The sequence below is a fragment of the Oryzias latipes genome, chromosome 11 (assembly GCF_053564925.1).
Source record: "Oryzias latipes strain Hd-rR chromosome 11, Olatipes_Hd-rR_3.1".
Taxonomy (NCBI): Eukaryota; Metazoa; Chordata; class Actinopteri; order Beloniformes; family Adrianichthyidae; genus Oryzias; species Oryzias latipes.
The window spans coordinates 4750191-4767248 of NC_136247.1; the positions used below are offsets into that span (position 1 = coordinate 4750191).

Consider the following 17058-nt stretch of genomic DNA (forward strand, 5'->3'; position numbering starts at 1 on the left):
CTTTTTCACCAATCACTGCCTTTCCATTTTTTCAACATTTCCAAACCATCCCAGTGCCTTTTGCTCTGCTCTATAAGCCAACTCTCGCATCACACCAGTTCTCTCTCGGATAACTTCATTTCTCACAAGATCCATACGCGTCACACCACACATACTCCTCAAACATCTCATCTCAACTACATTCAGCTTCCTCTTTTCCACCACTTTCAGACTCTGTTTCAGCCCCATATAACGCTGCAGGCACCACCACACCCTCATACAATCTCCTTTTCGCATCCTTTCCCAGTGACCTACATTCAAACACTCTCTTCATTCCCCCACATATCTTTCGTACTTTGTTCATTCTAAACTCTACCTCTCCCCCTATTCCACCATCCACACAAACATACGACCCCAAATACTGAAAACATTCTACCTCTTCCAACAACTCCCCATTTAATGTCACATTCAATCTACGTTCACCCTTTAACCTCGTACACCTCATCACCTTACTCTTTTCCACATTCACTCTCAACTTCCTTCTGGAATACCCTTCCAAACTCCTCAACCAGACGAACCAAGCTCTCTTCTGAGTCAGCCACTAGTGCTGTATCATCTGCAAACAGCAACTGACTTACACTCCATTCTCTGCATTTCCGTCATTCAACATCCTTCCATCCTCTGTTTTTACTTTCTCCTCCCTCCCCGACACTCCCTTTCGCACCCTTTTCACCTCCTTCCAAAACATTTTCTTGTTCTCTTGAAAATTATCAGTCAACTGTCTGCCCCACCTTTCGTTCGCAGCCGCTCTTGCCTCACGCACAGCTCTCTTAGCATCCCTTTTCTTCTCCTTATAACACTCATGACTCCCTGTCCTTTCTCTGCAGCCATAGTCCGTACGCACATCTCTTCTCAGCTACAGCCAACCTTACATCCTCGCACCACCATTCACTTCCCTTTCTTAGACCACCCCCAACACGTCTCACACCACACACTTCCTCTGCACTTCCAACCACTGCACTCTTGAACTGTTGCCATTCTTCCTCCACTCCAACAACCATTTGCTCATTCACCATATTCCACTTGCCACCTAATTCCTTCTGATACTCACACATTTTCTCTCTGTTCTTCAAAACACTCACTCGCAGAACTTCTCTTGCATCCCCACTCTTTCTCGATCTCACCCATGGCATACCCACACGCAACGTTCCTTCCACCAAATAGTGGTCAGACATGCCTCCACTCTCTCCCCTCCGCACACTTACATCCAGCAATCTACTACATGCAACCTTTGAAACCACCACATAGTCCATCAGTGCTTAATCAATCACTCTTCCACCACTCTGCTTCACCCACGTATACTTATGGATCTCTTTCTTTCTGAACCATGTATTCCCAATCACCATCTCTCTTTCAGTGCACATTCCTATCAGTCTCTCACCATTATCATTCTTTCCAAGAACTGGAAAAAGAGTTTAAATCAGTTTATTCCAAATGATAAGCTGTCTACCTGCTGAACATTTACTCACCTTTTCCCCTCTTAGGCCTTCTTTCTGTATCTGAAGATGAAGCAAAACAATGTGTGTTTTAAGAAACAAACATACAGGACAGCAGTAAATGTGTGACTCTAGAAAATTATTATTATTATTAATATAGTTAATGTCTCGAATTCTATTTAAAATGTTTCTTTGATGTCACAAAGGAATGAAAATGGAATGATTTATTCAACTGAATCCATTCCACCACCAGCATGAGAATGCACCATCGTTTTGACTGCAGAACAGGATATTCAATGCAGAACAAGGTCAGATGTTAGCGCTATTTTTGGTACTTACAACATCCCCAGGTAATCCTGGAAGGCCTCTCTCCCCCTGTAACAGTTCATACAACAATGATTAACAGCCTGTCATTAGGAGTTAGAGACCTGCGAGAAACAGCCCCGCAGGCCATACAGTAATGATACAGTTCCTACCAATGATAAAGTGTGTGCTTCCTGCAGGGTGAGGGAAAGTGAATTTTTAAGTACCAAGACTCATTACGTGCACATCTTTGTGCGTCTACGAGCGTCTGCATTGCTCCAAGAGTCATAAGTCAGTAATTACAGAGCTCTTTATTTGATTTCCACAGAGGAGTTTTGATGGTTCATGAAGGAGACGAAGGAATGTCTACAGAAGCAGACAGGTGCTTGAGAAGCTTCCACTGATGACACTTATCTTCATCACCCTTCATGAAGGACTTTTATGTCTTACATTATAATCCAGTTATCCAAGTTCAATCCGTGCAGAATTTCAAAATTAAGTTAAGAAACTCAGCATTAAGGCTGTAAAAACGACCTCACCTGTCTGCTTCGCAGAACAGATTTGCCTTCCCTAACAAACTGAATACACTGCAAAAAATCTAAAGGTAAAAGTCACACATTTGTTTTCCTTTCTGTAATGTGTGCTTTCTACTTTGGTGAAAGTTTGTACTGTTTTCTCTCCTTAACAGGGCCCTGTCTTCAGTTTTTTCCTACTTTTCTTAATTTTCTGCAGCTTTGGAAGGGATTATATGATTTTCCACAGAGGTCCACAATAATAGATGCACATATTTTAATTCATTGCTGGAATGAATTGTGTTGCCTTTGCAAGGGACCACCGTACACTTTCTTGAGTGCCTTTGCACATTATAACTAGCTGGGAAACCAAACAAAGCCTCATTTGGAAGACAACAGAGTCAAAGTATCCTGTGTTGTTGCTGTGGGACAAAATCCAGCTCATTATGGGCCAAAGAATAACAAAAAACCTTATTAAAATGGACGACCTGTAAACACATTTCTCAAAGTTTAAACATGACATCCAGAACTGTCTGAAAGATCCTCAGCTGACAGGCCGTAACAACCACCGCTGTCAAAACAATGGACCGCTGAAACACCCCAAAGGTTCAAGTTAGCATTAGTATTTTAATAAACAAAGAAAACGGAAAATAACTTTTAAACTTATTACATTACATTTAAAAGGTAGTATCAAAGCAAACAGGCATCGTTTCAAAATGATGTCTAACCCTAACCCTTTTGCTGAACAACATCCAATTATTTCCATCTTCAGTATTCTTCGTCAAATTACGTTACCATGCTCCCTGCTGACTTTAGAAGCTCTAAACGAGACAGAAGTTCATGGTTCTGTTCAACCAAACAAGTCTGGAATGGGTTTGATCATTTTGGTGCATTATTATGACTTCTTCCAGTTTAATATGAAGACTATCAACCTTTACACTTAATTACAAACCACTCAAAACCAGACAAAGGTTCCCTTGATATTTTTTGAATCCATATTCTTTTGATCTTAATTCCCAAAAGATTCACTTTTTACGAAACACTCTTGCACAGTTGCTTATCACAAGCTACATACTAAGTCATTGCAGATTTGGGTTATTATCCTATAAATAAAGATCTTTTTAACTTCCATAAAAATTAATATTTTTTTTCATGTGTTTTATGGACATTTAGGGAGACATATTTTTCATCCTGACACTTTTCCAGTGCTTTTTCAAATCGCAAAATGACTAAAATCAACGTGCTCAACGTGTTTAATATGCAGGAGTTAGATGAGGGCTCACCTTATCACCTTTGATTCCATTTGGCCCAGGAGCTCCAGCTAGACCTCGCAGACCCTAAACCAAATTCAACAAAAGACTTCAAAGTCTATTATCAGGTGTGGTAAAAACTGTAGTTGTTTGCGACTTACATCTTTTCCAGGAAGTCCAGGTTTTCCTGGAAATCCATCTAATCCTGCCTCACCCTAAAATGTAAACAGAGCTTGTTAAAGACAGCTGTCACCTTTGCAGATATTAGAGGAAGCATGCGCTGACTAAGAGTTTTGCAAAGACAGAATTAATAGAATGAATTCAGTAAAACTTCAATAGACCTAAAGGCCCAGTGTGTCCTCTTTCACGCTTTTCTTTGGTTTATCATAAGGATTACAACTGGAATCCTGCTTGTGATGAGAGACCACAGCATATGTGGAAACGGTATAGGGTTTTGTAAAATCCGGGCGTCATAAACGTTAACTCCAGAACCATGATCTGTTCTGAATGTCTGTAAGCTGTTTGGTGACATGATGTGTTCCACACTAAACATGGACCACAGGCAAAGGAGGACAGATCTCCTCTGAAGATCAGAAAAGAAATCACAGAGCAGCATGGTAAAGACTGTAGGAACAGCAACTTGATGTTCCTGTGACCACAGCTGCTCAGATGATTCAGAAGGTTGAGGTTCACAGGAATGTTTACAGACTCTGTGGACGTGTTTGCAAGAAGAAAACTGATGACAAACTGTAGAGACAGAGACCAAAAAGCACAGAACAACCTGTTGAGACAGCAAAAGTCAATTCGGTCAGAGAACATCAGAGTCCTCTCCATCATCAGTAGCTGTTAGAGCCAAAGTGGTGACAAACACAGAGGACACCAATGATAGAAGAAAATCGTTCAAAAGTAAATCAGCTGGGAAAGCATCCTTTAGACCAGTGGTCCCCAACCTTTATAACGCCACCAAGGTGAGGTCACATAAAGTTTTCACGAACCGATCTTTAAGATGTATAGCCGGTTGATTATTGTTGCAACGCTGCGATGAAGTAGGAACAGAAACATCACAAAACGAACCCAGAGCTAGTATTTCAACATTGTGCAATGCACGATTACATTGTACATGGCACAGGTGTCACCATCCTCTCCCCTTCCCACACTCATGGTCCAAAAAAGAAGTACTGTCTATTAAATACAGCTTTCTTTTTTTGGAAGTTGAAGGCTCCTCTCCTGGCTGGGCGTTTTCCCCTTGGCAAAGAAACTTTCCAAAGACCTTTGTTTTTTACTAATTTTGCTAGCTCCTGGGTTTTATTTTAACGGTATCCTATCACGTGACCGAGAATAGCGCCTTGGCCAGCGTCAAGAGTGACATTGATAGATGTAACAGAGAACCGGGCAATTTTTCAGAGTAAAACATCTTTCAGATTCCGAAATAAATAGAACTGAAGTAATGTAAGTTATTTATTGTTTCTGTGCAGCCCGGTACCAAATGACCCACGGACCGGTCCGCGGCCCGGGGGTTGGGGACCGCTGCTTTTTTTGGAGTAATCTTGTCTTTCTGTTAACATTTGCAGATATGTAGCATACCAAAAAAGAAGACCATCCTTGCTGTGAGACATGGAGGAGGTTTGGTTATGATATGGGCTGCAGTGTTGCAGGATGTCTTATGCTGTGCAGATTCAATGAAATTCAATGACTATTAGTCTTCATGAAGTCAAACGTGCTGTGTAGTGTTGGAAAGCTTGGCCTGAGTGTTCATGGGTCTTCCAACAAGAACAGCTAAAAAGACCAAAATGACAGAGTAAAACATCAAACTATTGTCAAGTCCTTCTATGAGCCCTGATCAAAACTTGGAAGTTTTTGAAGAGGAAGACGAAGAAAGACACCCTGTGTTAATACCTGCTGACTGATGCAGAAGTCCTAATAACTTGTGCAGATGTTTGTTTGGCTCAAAAGATTTGATTTTATTGCACAATAAAATACTAAGCAATGGGTTTCATACCTTTTGGCCAGGTATGTTTCGGTGTTTGCTTATAGAAATGATTCTGTAGAGAATCACACCTTACAGTTGAAATGTAAGGTGTAGTTTTCATCGGTTGACTTTTTAACAACTTTGTAATTGGTCAGTTTCAAGTTATTTCAGAACCCAAAGTAAGATTTTCTTTCATCATCAGAGAGGAGCTAACACTACAGCAAAGATCAAGTTTGAAGGAAACCCTAATTTAGCTTCTTAGCAGAGTTTTCATCAAGCCAACATGCAAAACGAATTGTTTGAGCTCTTAAATTATTTTCTATCAGACACTGGGTTTGTTTTGTGTAAAACCTACCGACATGTTTCGGCGGAATGCCTTCCGCCTTCGTCAGGGTCGTCCAAGGCATTCCGCCGAAACATGTCGGTAGGTTTTACACAAAACAAACCCAGTGTCTGATAGAAAATAATTTAAGTGCTTAATAGAACTTATAGACACAATGAACTTCATTGAATCAATTGTTTGAGCTGTTTGTGACCACTACAAATATTTAGAAAATAGCAAAATGTAAATGTGTCTCAAATTAAGTCTGAACATTAAATGTATAGCTAAACGCTGCCTAAGGAAAGGCTTTAGCAATCTGTTTGCTGAATAAATCTGCAATAAAAAAAAATTAAACTCAAATAACAACCTCTAATAAACTTAACTAAACAAAACTATAGTGTTAGCACGTCAAATAGAAAGGTATCTTCTATGTTGTTCTTTAAAAGCATGTTTCTCCTCTAAATCAGCTCTTCCCTTTATCACTTTACAGTGGGGAGGTATAAATCTGCTGTAGGTCCAGGGACAGGAAACAGTTGTCTGCCAAGCCAGAGCCTTAAACTTACCAGCAGCAGAACCAAGGTTCAGTCATATGGCAAAGAGTTTAGCCCTTAAAGTAAAAAAAACCCACCTGTTGATGTCTACACCTGAAACTTGAGACGTGTATTTTATGATTCACGGCTAAGGCTGGGATTTTGCTCTTACTTGATGGTGCTTTAGCAGGCTTTTGTTACCCAGGCCCTTCAAAATAATTATGGGTGACACAAACAGTCAAAGCATTTTACTATCTAGCCAACAACTTCCTCTAGTGCTGTAAAACAAAGACTCCAAATTCACTTTCAGCAGGAGAAGGTTTGTCCATCTCAGTCAGCAGCAAAGACCCAAACACCCCCACAGAATTCCAGACAGGAAGTATGGAAAGTGAATCAACGAAGCTTCATCTGTTTGCATCATTACACCCCTCGGTTCCCAGGCCCTCTGAGAGGAATGATTTCACTTTCTCAGAAGTTCACTTTGTTTTTAGCTTTGGAAGAATTAAACCTTCAAACAAGATGAAAATCCCAGTCCAGACTGGGAAAAGCAAGAATGGAAAAGTGAACAAGAAGCTCCTCTTAGCCTCAGAACTGATGGAGTGAAGCGTTGAAGACTCTTTACTATTTACTCCTAAAATGTGCAGTCATGTACCCTTGTTCCTGGAGCTCCACTTTCTCCTTTGGTACCAGAATCCCCCTGTAGTAGCAGAACATAGTAGCATCATTAAGAAGTTCAATAGCATGTAGGATGAATGTGTTCTGATATCACATGCCGGTTCCATCACTCACAGTAACACCTTTTGGTCCAGGTAGACCAGGAACTCCTGTATCTCCTTGGATTCCCTATATTGACATAAAATAAATAATAAGTGTTAGTGTTTCCAGCATCTCTGTTTCCGATTCTACATCATATTTTCGTCAGTTCAGGTCTGTTGGCTGCAATAGACTGGCGACCTGTCCAGGATGTCCCCTGCCTTAGCCCACAAGTGGCAGGGATAGGCTCCAGCAGCCCCATGACCCCGAAAGGGACTAAACGGCCAAGAAGATGAAGCAGCTCTGTCTCTCAGCTGCTCTCCCAGGCTTTGGGGGAATGGCAGGATCAGTGATTGAGAGTTAAAAAGGAAGGTCATTTTTTCAGATCAGAGATCAGGCAGTAACATCACGGGTAAGGAGGAATGTTATACAAAACTCACCAAAATATCTCTCCGTGTTTATAAAGCAATGTGACCTCAGCAACACTGAGAGCAAGGCCTCCTCCCCTCTTAAACCCACAGAGGCAGGAGGAGTTCTACCTCTTTTTAAAAGAGCTGTTGATAACCTAAAGGCCCGTACACACCGGGACGAATATTCGCCAGCCGTTTTTCGCCAGCGTTTTTCAACACGTTTTTTGTGTTCACACCCAGGCGATTTTCGCTGACGATGAGCTGAATGAACATTCAATTTCATTCCCTGACATTAGATGGCGCTTAATGTAAAACAGGAATACCCCTGTACACAAGGTGGCGCTGCGCAACTTTACGCTTCTTTAAGTCGCTTTTCACTCAGAAGAAGAGAGCAAGTATTTATGCGCTTGTCAGAATCAAACAAAGAAAACATGAACATTTCCAGCACCAGTAGCTCCAGCTCCAGTTCCAGCGATGAAGAAATTATTGTTCTGTTGAATGATGAAAGACGCCGGAAAGGTACCCGATTTTGGGTACATCCCATAATTACGAGAAGAGACATAGGGAGTATTATCGACTGGTACAAGAGCTGAAAATGTATCATGAGCGTTTTCTTTTTTTTTTTTTTTTTTAACTTGTCCTGTCCAACAGCTAGGCAGACAGATGAGAGCTGAGGGCCTCTTGTGTTGGACATATTTTACTTTAACAAGAGGGGTTATTAATCTTCAGACAAACCAAAGGTATGACTGAATAAACCCCTTTTGTAATTGAGGCCAAACTTTATTAATTTCAATTATGTTTGAAAATCTTTGGTGTTGGACCGGACGGAAAAGGAAAGGAGGGAAGAAGAGAGAGGGAGGGTGGGGGGGGGGGGGGGGGGTGATAGTGGGAGGGGGGGGGATAAGACCATGAACCAGCATAGAGCAGACAAGTTTACTGGTTGTTTATCATTACAGCAAGGCAGGCTAAACCCCCAACCCCTTCACCCTACTATGAGCTTGTATGAGGAAGGGGTTAGGTTGGGGACAGCTGGTAGACTGTCCCCCCGGTGGTCAAACAGCTGTCCCCTGCCCCCCCCCCCCAGCACAGGGGCCAGGCCACCCCAGCCCAGGGACCCCATCCCCCGAGGAGCCGACACCCCAGGCCCAGCACCACCCCCCCACACAGAGAGAGAGGAGCCAGAAAGCGCCGCCCCCCTGGAACAAGCCCCCCCCCCAAGCGCCGGCCCTGGAAGAGCTCTGGTCAGGCCTCGACGGGGCCGAGGCAGCCAACCGGCCGGGGCAACCGCCGATTGCCTCAGCGGAGACCCCGACCCGTCAACCCCCCAAGGCCCCGTACCAATGAGCATTTTTCGGGGATATTTTAGAATGTCCGTCAGTGAGTGCATCTTCTTCATCTTATTTCTTCGCGTCATTGTAGACGCTACTTGGCTTATATCTTCTTTGCCGTTACGTATGTGTGCTCAGCAAGACAGTTTTGTGTTTGAGCGCCCCCAAGTTGTGTTTTACTGTAACTTCAGAATCTCCAGACACGTGTGCAAAAGCGCCATTCACATTGGACGTATAGTTTTTGACGCGGCGCCTCAAACCAAAAAAACGAACCCGAGGCGTTTTTTAAAAAATGACGCTTTGATGCGTGGCGTTTTTCGCGTCGGTGTGCACACTCACATTGGTCACGAGGCGTTAAAGTTGGTGAATGTCGCGTTTACCTTGAATTCCAAACTGGCGCAAATTGTCGACAATACAAGAGTCAAGTTCTGCTTGTTTTTCTGATTGTCACCAATTGTTTGTTTGTTTGTATTAAGCCTGTATGCGGACGCTGCAACAACCCAATTTCCCAAACTGGGATCAATAAAGTATCTTTATCTTTATCTTAACTTATCTTGTCTTGTTTTTTTTTTTTTTTTCTTTTGCATCTGTGTAGGTTGGCTGTGACTCCTCCCATTCTCTTGTGGAACCTGTTAAGCAGTCACAGCTGCCTGCACTTTGGTTATTGGTCTTAGTGTGATGAAGGAACTGTGGTGGAGCTTTCAGTATCGGCTCATTCTGCTCCCTTGCTAGTTTGCTGAGTTCTAATTTTCTGGTCAAATATGTCTTTTGTAAATACAGTAAACCCTTTGGACTCTGCTACAAACTTGCTTGTGGTTCTTTCTTGCATCTGGGTTTCCTCTTGCTTACCTAACCATGACAGAGAGTTCTGTACTGACACTTCCTTTGGCTTCCTTGGCTCTTGCTTCACGCAATGTTAAACAAGTGATCGATACGTCATCAGTCACGCTTACGCTTTGAAAGACTGATCTAAAGTCAGGTTGCCCGAGCAGAACATCACTGAGTCTAGAAACAGTAGAACATGTATCATTGTAGACAGGAGGGAACCCTAAGGACCCAATCTGGTGAAATGTTGTTTTTAACAAGTTCTTGTAGAATTTTTTAAAAATGCAATGCGAATAAACTGCAGGCCACAAGCTCCCTGCTCCGCTCCATTCTGATCATCCACTTACAGACAAATAGATCCATGAACATCTTTGTTTTCCTTGTCTGAGCTGGAATCTGGACCAAAAATACGGCTGGATAGCTATGATATTTCTCGCCATTTTTGTTGCACCTCCAAGGGGGCTGTAAGCTAGCAGTAGAGAACGTAAACAGATGGATGTCAAGATGTAGGGAGGGGCGAAAAGTCCATCTCACAACTCAAAGATCCATCTTCCAGCCCTGATTTTTATGTATACATATTTAGAGCTTCGCTGTAGTTTCTCAGGCATAAGTCCTCGACTTTTTAAAAGCAGACAAAGCAAAAGCATGTTAAAGAGGTTAAAAAAAACGGATTCATGTCTTTGTTTTCAGGACGTTGGCATTTCTTTTGTGAATAATGCAGAAGTTTGAGCTGCATTTGGCCTCCATGATGTTTACCAAGAAGTATCCCGTTGAAGAACTTTGGAGCCACACAGAACTTTGCATGAACCTTGCTGGGCTTAGCTTGTTCTGTGGAACATCCAATCACCCAGAAACTGATTCATACGGTCCATAATGAACACGGATTATCCGGCAGTGTTTCTTGTGTGCATCATTAGATGTACACATTGTTTTCCCTATTCTCTTGAGACATTCTTAAACCTTAATTGCAGGATTGTGCCCTGCAGGGTTTTTTTTCATAATGCTGCAGTTTTCCAGCACACATCTTCTCCAGTAATGTAACTCCCAGAGCAATGTTCCATGCTGGAAGGAAATTGATGTAATGAAGGCTTCAGATAACAACAACAAAACAAAAGTAAAGGCGTGTCTGGGGAAAAAATAATCTGGGCTTTCGCATGACTCATTAATGACACCCTCATGTGTAGCACTTAAATGAGAATATGAATTTAAAATCCTTAATGGCAGTCATGTAAAACCATAACACAAACATTGTCTAATTTAAATTAGAGATAATTAATCTGAATGTTTCTGTGCGTTCCTTCTACCTCGCTTTGGCTCAAGGAGCTTATTTCCTTTTTTTTTACCGCTGCCTTAGATTCAGTTGTGCAATTTATGAAGTAAAAACCTGCTAGAGAAAACATTTTGGATAAAATAACATAAAGTACAGACCTGCATAAACCATAGAGTCAGTCATTATCAAAATGTAGACAGTGATGTGAAACAGTATTGTCTCTACTGCTAATACTTCTGTATCTTTTTTACCCTGAAATGATAAAGATTCAAACCAAGGAGTCTGTGACAATTTAGACACATAATTTAGTGGTTTTTGAAGCATGATTTGATTTATTTAAGCCTTGTGCTATATTAGGCACTTTACCATTGGGAGTTGGGTCTAGATGACCCAACTCCCAATGGTAAAGTGCCTAGACAGTGCTCTGAACCTTTTTTCTTCATTGATTTGTGATCTTCACTTGTGTCCATGGATTACATGAAATCTTTCCACCTTTATCCACCTTTGTCATTGTAGGCAGAACACGTCAATGGAAGGGTGTGGGTCATAGGATAGCACAAGGGTTAAAAAAGTGTGGGTTTAATCCTAACAGGGCCTGAAGAACCTCATTGTGTGCTCTACAGCAACAACTGGGATCATGTTTTGATAGGTGAATCTAACTGTTTCTTAAGTCTGCAAATTTCATAGGGGCTATGTAACTGGAAGGCATCATAAACATCAACTCCAGAACCTTTATCTATTATGAATGGGGGGGGGATGAACGCTCTATCTCCAAACTATCAAACTGCTTCCACTATGTCTGGTAATCCTTTTTTTAAGTAAAAATATAGTAAACACTAGAAGCAATGTGGGGTTCAGTGTCTTGCCCAAGGATACTTCAACATTGGAGGTGTTTAAGAGGTCGACCGCTGTACCTCTAGTTTAATTTCCCAAATAAATATGGAGGCCAAAATAAGAACTGATGTAACATCTCCATTCCCTCACCTTCTCTCCTGTTTCACCGGGCTCCCCTGGAACACCTGGAGGGCCTGCTTCTCCCTGATGTCACAAATACAGACAAAAATGGGTCCTCAAAAGATTCAAAGTGTATTTTAGACCAACATCACACGGGCTGGTTACTCACTCTGTCTCCTTTGTCACCCGATAATCCATCAATACCAGGAATCCCACCAACACCCTGTCATGTGACAGAAAACCATTATGAATAGAGGTTTGTGGTTTTTAGGTCTTCCACATTAGATGAAAATGAAATCCCTGCACATCTCCAGCATCACACCTTCTCTCCTTTCAGTCCAGGAGGACCTGGCAGCCCTACACTGCCTCTATCACCCTGCAAACAAAAGAGTTTATTAGCCTTGATCACTCTGCCAAACAGACACATGGAGGGGGTTGGCCGGCACAGGCGGCGATGGCGTGCTGTCAGAAAGTCAACCTGCTATTGCCAAAGTCACGTGTTTAGTGCAGAGACAAAGACAAAACGTTAGGGATTATGAAGTTTCACAGACAAAAACAAGACGTTGAAAACTGCACGCACTGAGTGACGGAGTGATAAACATCTTCACACAGACGCACCACAGCGGTCACACATTTACCCAGAAACCCAAGAGCCATCCAGCAGCATAACGCCTTCCACCTCACAATGTCATTGACCTCTGCGGAAAGAGTCCAGCGGAGATCTGAGCTGGACTGAGTGAGAGCCGCACAGAACAGAGGTTCTGCCACAGCCAGACTTCCCTCTGCTTCATAAACCACTTTACAAGTCACAGAAGGCCACCCGTTAATTACTTCAGGCTTATATGGGATCAGCACACACGTTTTCTTTCATAAAAGATTGGAGAGAAGGACCCCTGCCCTCGGGGCCCTTCGGCCAAAGAGACTTTCTCTTCAACGGCTCGGCTAAACGGGAAACTTCCTGCTCATTAGAAACAATCTAAGGCTGATGAATGGACTTCCACCTCACGGACCACATGAATAACGCGGCTGTATTTATCTGCCCCCTTTGCGTGATGTGTGGAGGCTTACTCTGAGGAAAGTGCAGACAGATGCTTTTAAAGCAGCAAATAAAAACTACATTAAAACTCCGTTTAATGTAGGTTTTTAAAGCAGAGACAGTTTTCATGGGAGCTCTGTGGCCTGAGAATTTAGTGGAATCGTTTTCCTGCTGCTTCCTGCTCTGCTTGACAAAAGCTTCAAGATGATCCTCAGAAATGAACAGATTGGCAGGACATGCAGAGAGAAGAGTTTTGGGGATTAGTTTGGTCTACATGCACATCCAGTATGATCCCGCACAGGTTGGGTCAAAAGGATGCTCATGCAAAGAGAGAAGTCCACTTACCTTCTCGCCTCTGTCACCTTTGACAGAGCCCAATCTGCCCTGCAAATAATTCATCAATAAAGATCAATTATTCTGGAGGCAGAGAGGGAAGCAGTACAGCTGCAGGCATGCAGTGCGATTGTGTGTTGATGTGATAATAGAACCAAAAAAAAAGCTTCAACTCTGAGGTTAAGAACTAAGTTTTAAAACTTGTATCAGGGCATTTTTAGTTTGTCATACAGAATCTCCTTTTTCCCCTTTGGCACCAGCTGGTCCGGCGGCACCTTTAGGGCCACTGTCTCCCTGAAAAAGTAGGCATGTTCACAACTTGAAACCAGAAGAGGAAAACAACACATCAGGTGTCAAACAGCAGCGGCAGATAACCTTTTCACCCTTTGGGCCTGCAACACCAGGGGCACCAATGTCTCCCTGTGAGGAACAAGAATGGAAGGTGTCTTTGGAGAGTTTCTAAAGAGCAGTTCCCACTCAGCCAGGAGACACAGACGGGGATGTGTGTTCAGACCGTACCTTCTCCCCTGAGGAGCAAGAGGAGCAGTTCACATCAGGGGGCTTTTTCTGCTCTGCAGCGGTAGGTGTTGGAGTGAGGATTTCCACAGGGGGGGCCTCCGTCACGATAGTATTGTGGCACTGAAATGATGAACTGTATATGAGAACAGCAGCAGCTTTGAATGAGCATCAAGTTCAACAGACTGAGAAACTGGTGACAAGACAAACTGAAAAATAAACCTTTTTGAAAATATGAGTCAATGCCAAACAGGTTTGTAGCTCAGTTTTATTCTTGACCTTGTTCTAGTTCTGCTTATTAGTTCCTTTCTGACTCTGTTTTTAATTTTAAACAAGCCTAAAAAAATATGATGTTCTACTAAATCTTCAATTTCCCACAGTCTAGACTTAATAAATAAAGCATTATTAATTTCCCTATATACAACTCTAAGTATTCTCTGAATAACTCTTTCCTGTAGAGTACATAAAGACAAATAATACTTACTTATAACAAATATAATTTTAACCATTTTATATTTTTTAAATTTGATATATGAGGTTTTCAAGTCAAATCTTCATCTAAAAAAGTCAGAACTTTTTACACTTTTTCCTCCATCAATAGAAAGGTGATTTTTCAAATAAGTTTTGTTTTTTTACACAAACATTTTTACTATTAGATGGCATTCTTTGTATACTATGTATTTAAAATGTTTATAGTTTAAAGCTATACTGTAATTGTCCAAAGTAAAACTCTTAGTATTATTTCAAGCTTTTCTTTTCTTTTACTGATTTTTTAAGACAGTGACTTACTTATCAGGAAATGTAGGCTTTATTTCAACATGAAACAGAATATTTCCTAACTGTAAACCTAAAATAGTTAAATACTACTTCAAATACTAAAAGCGAACGTGAATCTCCATAATTGGAGGGTTAGATAATTGGAGAGATCTGCTTGGAGATGCGTCGCATTGACGCACCTGAAGTACAAAAGCATTCAAAGAGCCAGAAGGACGATGTAAAACACCACTTTGGAGTAAGTTATACTCACTGGTGCTTTGGGAATATCGCAACAGGTTTCCAGCTCTGCATGCTTGGAATCACAGTAAATCATCATCCTCTGGAGGTCAAACTGCACAGACGCATACAGACAGCTCACACACCTCCTTCAAGAAGCCTGCAGAAGTCATCTGTACTGAGAATCATGGCAGAGACTCACATCAATCGGCACACTGTCGTACACTCGCTTGCCAATTACAGTCTTCCCGTGGATATCTATGTCTTCTCTGTCTTCAATGGGCAGAGTCTGGATGTGTTTGCAGTCCAGATACAGAGAGACAGACTTGGCCTCTACGCTAAGAGCAATTTTATGCCAATCGCGGTCAAACAAGTTGTCAACTTCAGGGTTTTTGAACACAGCTCTGACAGCATCTTTTGTCAGCCCCACAGCATTGTACTCCACCGCCTTGTTCTCGCCGTCCAGACGAATGGACACCTGTCAAGGTACAGAACGTGCAGGTGTGAGTCCGTAACCTTTAAAACTTAAAAATAAGCTGGAAGTGTGTTCCTTTTTTCACCCACCTGTGGGATTCCATATTTATCATAAATCTGCCAAAGGTACCAATCTTCTCGTCTGGAGGTTTTTCTGAATTTGAATGTCGTCACAAAGGCATATTCGTCTGGCAGCCCCTGAGGAAACACGTCTCTGCAGGACGAGGACTTTTTTTAATGCTGCGTTTAAGTCTGTGTAAACAAACTATTTTAATGTTGAGAGAAGGTGTAAAAAAGGTTCTGTCTCCTCTTCAACCACCTGTCTTTCTAAACATATCTGTGAAGACGCTCATTCATCCAGGATGCTTCCAAAGCAGAGACGTTTTCTGGAATTTGAGCTTTTGAGAAAGCTTCTTGGATGAGAAACCAAAATGATACTTTTCTGTTACAGTCTGCATAATACAATGTTTGACTCTTTCTTTAGCTAAATGAAATGCAGGCCTGTGAAACGACAGTGTTCCTTATTTAAATGAAGCAGCAAACAGAGAACAGAACAGTAGGGGCTCTAGCTTCAAGCATATGCTTTGTCTCTTTTATCATACAAAACCTTGACTGATGGAATTATCTTCTAGGAATCATCAAGTCATGGAGTGACACCAAACTTTTTTTTTACAAGAAAAGTTTCCACGTGTATGCAGATGACACTTAAATCTACTAAACCTAATCTTCAAGAGGCCCAACACAAAGTACAGGAGCACCAAAATTATTTTTTTCAGATACATTTTCACGTTTTGGAGGTCTGCAAGAAACTCCCTTACATGTCCAAGTCAGCAAAGACTCTAATTACTGAAAACTAGCTGATTGGAAAGTTTGTTGTTTGCTTCTGTGTTTATTTGTATTTATCTGGTAAATGGGGTATACTTGTAAAATGCTTTTCTACCATCAGTAGGTGAAGGTCACACATTCACCTACTGATGCCTGCCCAATGTGGGAATCAAACCTGCAGTTTTACAGTAAGGGGTCGACCGCTGCGGCATGGCTGCCCTGTTCTTACATTGATCATCGGAAATATCACTTGTCTGTTTTTTTGTGACATGAGTGGGCTTTTTTTTATAGAGCTTGCAGACAGAAGGAGTGCTCACTTACTCTGTTTGTTGGACCATCGGCATGGTCCCCAGACGAACATATAAACTTTGCCCATCATCAATTCTGCCTCCCAGAATGTCCGTCACGCTGAAATACTCCATCAGGTCGAACCCTGCAGAACACAGTTAAAAGGCCTCCTGAGAGTCATGGCAACCCTTTTACATTCACACAAACACAGAGAAACAAGCAGGCTTCTGGGCCGTTGGGCTGAGTTATGGTTTCCTCTGAAGACAGGTGGGCCGCTGGGCTTTAAGTGGGTCACTGCACAAACCCTGTGGCCACCATGTCCTATGGCTTCATGGGGAAAAGCTGAAATCATCGCTTTTAACTGAACAACTGAAAAACCAAGCTGCTGGTTGGGTCATTGAAATGTTTGTTAGATTTGATGCCAGAGGAGGAAAAGTGCTGGGGAGGTCTTCTCATGGGTCTGCGTTTGTGTACGTTACCCTGCAGTTTGGGATCTGAAGTGGTACTACCACAGACCATATTTAGGTGGCCAAGAGCAGTCACTCCCTTGCACAGCAAACAAGTGTTGTTGCTATGGTGATGCCAGTCAGAGCACGAAAGCTGCCAGTTTTATTTGCACTTAAAGTCCCACTCTGATCATCTTTTTTTTTATTAATGAATATACTGTTTTTAGCCAAAATAAAAAAAATCCA

The 17058-nt window shown here is 42.1% G+C and overlaps 1 protein-coding gene across 3 annotated transcripts in view; it reads right to left on the reverse strand.

The window, feature by feature from the left end:
- col22a1 (collagen, type XXII, alpha 1) overlaps window positions 1–17058 on the reverse strand; it is a 75616-nt gene that overhangs the window by 39018 nt on the left and 19540 nt on the right. For 2 of the 3 annotated variants that reach the window (XM_023960202.2, XM_023960203.2), the window contains 17 exons: window positions 16400–16511; window positions 15344–15467; window positions 14982–15257; window positions 14814–14894; window positions 13790–13909; window positions 13646–13690; window positions 13502–13564; window positions 13283–13321; window positions 12224–12277; window positions 12071–12124; window positions 11932–11985; window positions 7151–7204; window positions 7014–7058; window positions 3702–3755; window positions 3574–3627; window positions 1815–1850; window positions 1509–1538 (listed from right to left, as the gene is read on the reverse strand). In XM_023960202.2, coding sequence (XP_023815970.1) covers window positions 1509–1538; window positions 1815–1850; window positions 3574–3627; window positions 3702–3755; window positions 7014–7058; window positions 7151–7204; window positions 11932–11985; window positions 12071–12124; window positions 12224–12277; window positions 13283–13321; window positions 13502–13564; window positions 13646–13690; window positions 13790–13909; window positions 14814–14894; window positions 14982–15257; window positions 15344–15467; window positions 16400–16511 — 1295 coding nt within the window. The remainder of the gene's footprint in view (window positions 1–1508; window positions 1539–1814; window positions 1851–3573; window positions 3628–3701; window positions 3756–7013; window positions 7059–7150; window positions 7205–11931; window positions 11986–12070; window positions 12125–12223; window positions 12278–13282; window positions 13322–13501; window positions 13565–13645; window positions 13691–13789; window positions 13910–14813; window positions 14895–14981; window positions 15258–15343; window positions 15468–16399; window positions 16512–17058) is intronic. The other variant, XM_023960204.2, reaches the window with a different exon arrangement.